The 9580-nt window shown below is 32.9% G+C and overlaps 1 protein-coding gene, 1 long non-coding RNA gene and 1 pseudogene across 3 annotated transcripts; 1 reads left to right on the forward strand and 2 right to left on the reverse strand.

The window, feature by feature from the left end:
• Positions 1–1521: 1521 nt before the first annotated feature.
• Positions 1522–3377, forward strand: LOC107848055. 2 transcript variants are annotated; one of them, XR_001667776.2, is made up of 2 exons: positions 1522–2308; positions 2893–3377. It is a non-coding gene; the product is annotated as an uncharacterized LOC107848055 (long non-coding RNA). The 2 variants fall into 2 exon arrangements; XR_001667775.2 differs by having other exon boundaries at positions 2386–3271.
• A 14-nt stretch (positions 3378–3391) lies between these two features.
• On the reverse strand, positions 3392–4948 carry LOC107848054 (annotated as a pseudogene).
• An 848-nt stretch (positions 4949–5796) lies between these two features.
• On the reverse strand, positions 5797–8398 carry LOC107848053 (glutathione S-transferase U17). Its single transcript, XM_016692714.2, has 2 exons — positions 7976–8398; positions 5797–6342 (listed from the first exon to the last, which is right to left on the reverse strand). The coding sequence occupies exons 1-2, from the start codon at positions 8351–8353 to the stop codon at positions 5968–5970; spliced, it is 753 nt and encodes a 250-aa protein (XP_016548200.2). The 5' UTR covers positions 8354–8398; the 3' UTR covers positions 5797–5967.
• Positions 8399–9580: the final 1182 nt, after the last annotated feature.

Consider the following 9580-nt stretch of genomic DNA (forward strand, 5'->3'; position numbering starts at 1 on the left):
CAGTGGTGGACTCATCATGGACCTACGGTCAAAATATTACCTCCAGAATATTCTTCTTTGTACTACTCATGGAAAAAATCCTCCCCTTTCTTAACAGAATTATATCTTTCAGATCACATTTGTAAAATCGATACTATTGATCAGATGTATTTCTACATCGAATTTTCTATCCCTTGGATCCATCGATGGTCCGTAGAAATAGGCTCTGATACCATTGATAGGATCTCTTAGGCTGGGGTATGTCACTCAACCTACCAGACCATATAATAATATCGGATTAAGCCTAAGTCGGAAGACCGAACCAAAGCACCAACCAAAATAGAAAAGAATCTTAAGTAGTTTTATGACTGTATGGACACTCTTTTACCCAAACATGGGGCCTGTCAGAGATTTAATACCCTTATGTTAAACCTATGTGTCTAGAAGTTCTAATTGTACAGAATTCGCCCTTTTCTTAATAATACGGGCTAGAGAGGCACAACTTACTAGACGGAGTCACAGAGACAAGGTTAACATAAGTGTATTGAACTCGACTGTACCTCCATTTTGGAACCAAGTCAAGAAATTACAAAGATTCTTTTATATTTTGATAGAGTCTGGAGCTTTCATAGTTAACATGTCAGCGAAGTTAGATCTTTAACATAGATATAAGAAACCTTTCAGCCGGACATAGTCACGGCTGGATTAGGGTAGAAGTTTAATTAAATGAATACAAGAAGTAAAGAGATATGTACCTGACTATCTGGGAACCAAACTGAGATAGTAGTATAGTAGGAAACAGGTAGCTTCTTCTTTATTTAATTCTTGAATATGTTACAAAGAGAGAGAGAGTTTCTTGAAAACAAAAGGAGATTACATTACATTACATTATATTATATATGTAATGTAATATATTATTTTTACTAATAACAATAGTTAGATTACATAAAGTTAATATACAACGTTTTATATAATTATTTTATAAAAATAATTATTTAGTTTTTATCTTTTTTTATTTCCAAAACAAACCACATGTGGTTGATTTTTAAATTTTTTATTAATTTTATTTAAATTGAAAACAACCACAAGTGGTCGTTTTTTAAATTTTATTTTATTTTGTGATTTCGATAAAAACTACCACCAGTGGTGGGTTTTTATTAAATTAATTAATAAAAAATTAGTTTCTTTTTATTTTAAATAAAAAGAGACCACAAGTGGTGACTTTTTAAAAAAAAAAATTTAATAAATTTAAAAAATCGACCACAAGTGGTCGATTTTTAAAAAAATTAATCAAAAAGGAATTTTTAAAAACCGACCACTTGTGGCCGATTTTTTGAAATAGTTTTAAATTAATTTTTTTAAAAAAACCGACCACTTACAGTCGGTTTTGTTACTTTTTTAAAATTTAATTTTTAAAATATATAATAATTAACATAAAAATAATTGAAATATTTAGTTTGATATTTTATAATTATAAAGCTACCACATGTGGTAACTTTTTTAAATAAAAAAAATAAAAAATCAACGACAAGTGATCGATTTTTTCCGACCACTTTTTGTGATCGGTTTTGGGTGGTCAGTTTTTCCGAATATTTTTTAGTAGTGTATATGGCTGAAAAAAATTCAAACTGCAAGAGACAAGAACAGATGCACAGACCTTATCATCAATATAAGTGGCCCAAAATCTTGCAATGGCACGATCATAAGGATGAGAAGGGAGAATAGAAGGACCAGAATTAGTACAATTTTCATCAATATAATGAACAGTGATTAAAGATTCCACAAATTGGCTTTCCATCATGAATTAGAACAGGAATTTTCTTGTAAACTGGATCTGATTTAAGGATAATTTCACTTTTAGTACCAAATTGTTCTTCCAAGAAATCATAGGCCAAAGATTTGATGTTAAGTGCTATACGTGGCCTCGTGACATATGGACTTGTCCATGCACCTAATATTTTCAAATCAACATTTTTAGCCATGAATATATCATCAAAGAACACACAAGAAATAAAGATGCAATGGAATGATATCCATCTTATTTAGGAGTATATAGAATAGGTGGTTTCGATATGGTGCTAACTTGTCAACAAATTGTAGAGTTAAAGGGCATATTCGACTTTTTAAAAATTATCTGTGAATCATGTCTTTTAGCTCACCCCTAAAGAGCCACGTATTGTTTTTGCTTTCTTTTGAGCATGTTTCATTCTCCTTCTCTATCTATCTAATTTCAATTCAATCTGAAATTTTCCTGCATAAATTTGAAAGACTGTGCAGCAACAATGCATCAGAATGAGCAATAATCCTTTTTGAAGAAAGAGCAAACCAGGTAATAATCTTTTTCTCCAATATTGCTCTGTTTAAGCCTTTCTCCTTTGTTTATTTGCTCGTTTCTTTGATTTCAAGGCTTTTTATGCATGCGAGTTTGTGCCGATTTTCTTGGTGACGGAATTTGGAGATATTTTCTGGTTATTTTATTTTGATTTTTGGATTTTACTTTAAGCTTTGGTGACCTATTGATTGCTCGTCTGTAGTGGTATTTGTTATTTGACTATAAATTAGAGCTCCGTAAAGTTCTCGACTCTTTATGTTTTTTGAAGTTTGATGCGTATCAATCTATCTTTTACTTATTTCAAATATCTATTCTTATTCTTCCTCTTTTGAATTTAGTGCAAATATTCTTCTAAAAATTGTACGGGAACATATAAAAACATATGTCACCTCATCAAAAATTTTGTTATTATCTTTTAAAATTTTCCTTAAAAAGGTGGATAGAAATCTTGCGCAAGGGGGCTTTGTTACAAGGATGAAGTTTCCTTCTTGTTGAACATATTTATCTTTCGCGGTGTTAGGAGAGTTGTTTCTCGACTTATGTTTTGGTCTTTATAGTAATTGTTTACATATGTCTTGGAGAGTGGAGAGACAAGAATTTCTAGGGAAGTAGAGGCCCATGAGAAGAGGATCAGGAGAGAGCTTGAGAAGCAAGACATGTTACGAAGAAAGGTCTCTCCTATTCATCACGAAATATTCTGTTCGGGAGTTGGAATGGATGTGTTCTCTACTTGCAATCCTTTTAATTTCTGTGATACATAACAACTAATGAACACTGCAACTGTGCTAATCTACAAAGTATCTAGATTGTGTATACAGTTTAAGCATCACACAAACTAGGCAACTATCTATACCAGTGGGTATGTTCTATTTGCATGAGAAATGTGAATGAAACATAAGAGGATTTATGACCTTGAGTCCTTGACCAAAAAAAAAAAGTATGGCTAGTTACTTTTTTTTTTACCTCACAGATTACTTAATCACCAATCTGCTATTTGAGTCTGCCTTCTAGGCAGCATACGTCGAATGTCAAAATTTGAAATCTGAGGCCTACTCATTTCTTAGTAGATCTTGGCTTCATGCATGCTCATTTCTTAGTAGTTTATTACACAATGTACTAGTAACACGTATGGTTTTAGCTAGACTTAAAGTAGATACCAACACTTCATAGGCTAAACATATTTTCTTGAAAGAAAACACGTTAAGGATTTAACTAGATGCATTAGCTCTAATTTTGGGTAGAAGGACCTTAGCAGCCTCAGCAAGCTTATCAGTTTGGGGCATGACATCTTTGACAACACTATCAGCGCAAAAATCTCCAGCCCATTTGTGTAAACCTGGAGTCTTGGCTTCATCAAGCAGCTTTACGTTGTTCATCTTCTGTGGCACCCTCATCCAACCCAAGAAGCAGCCAAGTGCAATGTCCAAGTATCCAATTTTTTCTCCTCCAAAGAACTTCCCTTTGCTGCAATTCTTGAAGACTTCTTCCAACAACACCAGACCTTTGACCAATGGCTCTAGTGCTGCCTTTATGGCATGATCTCCTTGGGCTACCGCTAAGACACGGAGTAATGGAAACCACTGCAGCATGGATTAAAATGTAAATGCTAGTCTGCAACTGAAAAGAAAAACATGAACCCCGCAAAGAATTTGTTAACAAAATGGACCTTAGGCCTAAATAAATCAACCTCAGTTAGCTCATGACGACAACCTATTCCCTCAACCAATGTGGGACCCTAACACTCTCTTACACGTGTTTAAGGCTGAACATCTAGAGCACGGACAACATAACGATAACATGGGGCCTCAACATTGGGTAAACCAAGAATAGGGATGGGAACCAGCTGTCATATAAAATCTTAATTTCAAAAGTTATCTCATTCGGTGAGGATTGTACAAGATCATATAAAAGAAATGACAACTCATTTCCTAAACCAATGCGAGTCTCGGGCAGAACCCAACCCAGTCTAAATGAAATGTAAAGCACTACTGCAAGTTCTCTATATTTCTGTTCTTTGTCAAATGTACCCTTATGTGGTACACAAACCACTAGCATACAACTAAAGGCGACTATCATTTATTAAGCAGAGAAATCAATTAGTTAGACACAATTAATAAAATTAAGCAATTCAAGATGTTATATTCCTAATAGTTTAGCTTTTAGGTGGTATTAGAGTTGCCACCGCCACTCAAAAAGCAACAAATATACTGCCTGTTTAGCCATGAAATGGAATCACACACTACATGTAAGAGGATTTCTTGAGACATAATATAATTAAGTAATTTAAGCTTTGTCTAATAACTTAAGCTTTTAAAGTTACGAAGAGAGATGTGTACCTTATCATCTATATAAGATGCCCAAAATCTGGCAATGGCACGATCGTAAGGATCAGAGGGGAGAATGGAAGGACCAGAATTAGTCCAAGTTTCATCAATAGACTGAACAATGATGAGAGATTCACATTAGAACTGGAATTTTCTTGTAAACTGGATTTGATCTAAGGAGAACATCACTTCTAGAACTTAATTGTTCCTCCAAGAAATCATAGCCCACAGATTTTATGTTAAGGGCTATACGAGGCCTCATGACAAATGTACTAGGCCATGATCCTAATAGTTTCACATCATTTCCAGCCATGATCAAAGCAGAGTTAGAAATATAATTTGCAATTATAGAGTAAGGGGAAATTAAATGGGTGATGTTTCCAAAGTATTATTGGGCAAGTGTATGAGATATAAATAGTGCTTAAAGTATGGTGTAAGGAGTGGGCTGTGAAGCTGGCAGGGGGTGTGGTCCTTGATGCTATCTATTTTAATTCTAACTTGTTGGACGCCAACTTAGATCTTCGACTTAGTACATCGACAAATTGGTCCTCCCAAGCTTGTACTCAAAAACCATACCGGACCTTGCATCAAAGTCTTGTCCCCATCAAAAGAAGAGGACCTTATTGGTTTGTCCATTAGTTGTAAATTCTGACCATGTAATATTCTTCAAAAAGAATTCGACAATTTGAGGGTACTCCTCCATCCCAAAAAATTTCAACATTCTGAAACTTTTATCTTGGATATGTCATAATATTTAAGTGATTATAAAAACCATTAAAAATCGTGGTCTCAAACATTTAGCACTTACGCGACTATGAATTCTTAAGGAAATATAAGAATATGTCATTCTTTTTGGAATGAACTAATAAGGAAATAGTGCCAAACAGAGTGAACGAAACGAGTAGAAACTAGTAATTGGGGTGTTAGACTATATCAGGATTAGTTATACATAGTTCAAAAGACAAACCATGATTGAAGCAAAAATCATCCACATAACAAAAACTTTAAGGGATCGTTTGGTTTTAAAACAAGCAACGATATCGCCCTTTACCAGTGTCATGAGAGTTAATTTCTTTTCCAAACATAGAATAACATATGACTTCCAAATAGCAAGTCAATGTTCTGTGCTGCTCAAGGCACCATTTAGAATTAAGCAACAGATGGTACAATTGGCTTCATCTACTCATTTCTGAATAGCTTATTACACAAGGACAATGCATTTTGTTTGGTCCTTTCAAAGACCAAATGTTGTGCTCATACATCATCTTAACTAGAGACTGAAAATAACTACCAAGACACACATCTTGATCAAAAGCAGAAGAACATACGAATTTAGCTAGAGGCTTGGGCTCTCATTTTAGACATAATGACCTTAGCAGCCTCAGCAAGCTTATCAGTTTCAGGCATGACATCTTTGACAGCACTATCAGCACAAAAATCTTCAGCCCATTTGTACAGACCCGGAGTCTTGGATTCATTAAGCAGCGTTACGTTGTTCATCTTCTCAGTCACCCTCAGCCAACCCAAGAAGCAGCCAAGGGCAATGTCCAAGTACCCAATTGTGTCACCACCAAAGAACTTTTGGCCTTTGCTGCTATTCTTGAAGACATCTTCCAACAATACCAGGCCTTCGACCACCAACTCCGTTGCTGCCTTTTTTGCGTCCTCTCCTTGTGCTGCTGCTATGCCGCGCAATGATGGAAACCACTGCAGCATCAATTAAAATGTTGGTATTATATACTACCCGTGGCAAAGTCAGGAACTCTAATGGGATTTGTTCGAACGTACTATCTAAAGCAATTTTTGAGCCACTTTACTATTACATCACAAACTTCCCACATGTCAAGAGGATTCAACAATTTATATGTATAAAAAAGATTGTCTTTGACCTATTTGTACAATAGGATTTTCCAAAAAACAGAATTCAATTGAATTGAACCCCCTTCAATACATGTAGTTCCAACTCAAAATAGTACTGCAACTGGTAATTAGGAAAACATGAACCCCACAAAGAATCCAATATTTAGCCTATCTAAATGATATGCAAAACACTACTTCAAGTGCTCTTTATTTTGTTCTTGCCAAAATATACATAAACCTCAAAACATACCACTAGATGCAACTAGTTTTTACTTATTTCTCATGATAATGTTGATAACTAATGCATTTGGACATTTTAAATGAGATACAACACTACAAAAAATAACAGGAATTAGCGACGGACAAATTCTCCAGCTAACTGTAAAATCTGTCGTTAATCCTATTTAGTGATGGATGATCACAAAATTTTGTTAGATACAAAGAATTTAGCGATGAAATTCATACTTAGCTAATTCCAATTTTTTGACGAAATTCATAGCTGATTCCATTTTCTTTTTTTGTGTAATAGGATTACTCGCACAATAAAATTGAGATTGATAAAGGCATAATTCACCCTCGTTGAACACACCTAAAAGTAAATATGACAGACTAAAATGAATTTACAACCAACCAGTCATTATCATGCTAACTAATTGCTCAAGAGTTGTGATCAACAACCTTGCAGTCCTCAAGATACTTACATTATAGATGTCATTATCATGTAATTAATAATTGTACTATACATTACACACACATAAAGACGAAAAATTTACCACAAGGAAAATGACAACACACATCAAAACAGTCCAGTTAGCTAATGACCTTTTCCACTATAACCGCCCACCACGGTTTAAAACGCATTATTTAAATTTAACTATTTAAGGCAAACTTTATTTATATATTTGGCATCTCTTGTGTGCTTCTGCATTACCTGAGTGTTTGGTACAACTTGTCATTTTTGCTTTGAATTTTTTTTTCCCACATTTTCCTACAATTTTTCTCTGTATTTGGCTGGTAACTGAAAAATATATTTTGAAAAATGCATATTTTAAAAGTAAATAACGATATTAGCCAATTGGAGAGGGATTTGATAAAACTATCGACTATTAAAGATATAAATGATGTCTAAACAACAATTGGAGCAAGTAACATTGAAAAAAAATAAGGTTCAACAATTATTTTCCGGCAACCAACCACCATGAAAATAAGTATAATTTAAACCTTATATATACAGTATAATTCTTCACCGAAAAGGATTCAAATGAAGCCCTAGCGCCTCCCCGGCTTTGCCCTGGACAGAGCTACTATACGTCATCGGCGAGTAATTCCAGATCAAACCTTGTATTTGCATTTAAAATGTGCTGAATATTTATAAACAATTTATATTTTATCAAGAACCTAGTAAGTTTATTTCTAGAATCTAAAACTCATAAATTCAAAAATTAAACAACAGATAGAAAGTGAAAATAAAAGCACAGACCTTATCATCAATATAAGTGGCCCAAAATCTTGCAATAGCACGGTCATAAGGATGAGAAGGGAGAATAGAAGGACCAGAATTAGTCCAATTTTCATCAATATATTGAACAATGATTAGAGATTCACAAATTGGCTTTCCATCATGGATTAGAACTGGAATTTTCTTGTAAATTGGATTTGATTTAAGGAGAAGGTCACTTTTAGTACCAAATTGTTCCTCCAAGAAATCATAGGCCAAAGATTTGATGTTAAGTGCTATACGTGGCCTCATTACATATGGACTAGGCCATGCACCTAATATTTTCAAATCATTTTTCGCCATGAATATATGATCAATGAACACACAAGAAATGAAGATGCAATGGGTGGAGTGTTCCATTTGAGATATAAATAGTGGTGGGTGGGGTGGATCCTAACGTTACTTTCGATGCACAGTATATCTATAGTATTAAATTTATGGAAATAGTAGATCTGTTATTTTAACTTTTGATTATTTAAAATTAGATGATGTTGTTTATTGTGAATATTTTTTATTTTTTTTAATAAAGTATAAAAAGATTCAATTCTTGACACTTTAATATATATTTTATCGCCAGAAATTTCAAGTAGTTAATAAATTGTCATCTTTACATTTGTCATGTAATACCTTTTTCCTTACTGTTATGTTAGACGGGGGCGAATCTAGAAGGTACGGTGAGGGTTCCCGGGAACTCACTAACTTTCGTACGGATCTTATATTTATATTGAAAAATCTAGTAAATATATAAAAATTATAAGTTAAGAACCCACAATAAAGTGTGTTATTGGTCTAATGGCAAACAAGTGCACGTTGAAATATTGTTGCCCTCTTTGTGGTTGTGGGTTCTGCCCCATCACTCACTTTTTTTTTTGAATTTTTCTTTTGCCCAAGGAACCCACAAGATTAAAATTCTACATTCGCCTCTGATGTTAGAGGTTAAGAGAAATGCATTGATTTAAATTATATTTATAGTATCATTTTTTTTCTATATTTAAGATCTTTTCTTATTTTTAAAGTTTAATCTTTAGAAAATTATTGATTACTTATTTAAACTTTTTAAAAATTTGGTATTACTTATATTTTTCTTAATCTAACGTTTTTATATTTATTTCTAGATTTTTCAAATCTTCTTAAAATCAACTTTAGTTGATTTAGAATTCTTAAACTAACCAAAAAAGTATTTGTTATTATTGATTCTATGACTTATAATAAGGAAAGGTTTTATATAAATATTTAATTAATTTTCAACTATTAAATATTAAAAAATACTGAAAAAATAATTGTCTAAAGTGGAAACTTTTAATGAGGGGCAAAAAAATTTAAATAATATTTTTAAGATCCTTCACACTTTTTAATACAGTATAGACATAGATATAGATTATAATTTATCAATAAAATTTTGGATTATTAGTTTACCATATATAAATTGAAAAATCTGTCCAAAAATAAATTAGGATATACTTTATCGTTACTTTACAATTTTATCAAGGACATAAAAGTCGATCAGTAATATTTAGATCGATGTTTAGCCTTTTTTTCTGTGTTAAGAATTATTATTCTTTTGAATTCTGCGTTACTTTAGAATAC

Source organism: Capsicum annuum, chromosome 11 (assembly GCF_002878395.1).
Source record: "Capsicum annuum cultivar UCD-10X-F1 chromosome 11, UCD10Xv1.1, whole genome shotgun sequence".
In the NCBI taxonomy this organism is placed as follows: Eukaryota; Viridiplantae; Streptophyta; class Magnoliopsida; order Solanales; family Solanaceae; genus Capsicum; species Capsicum annuum.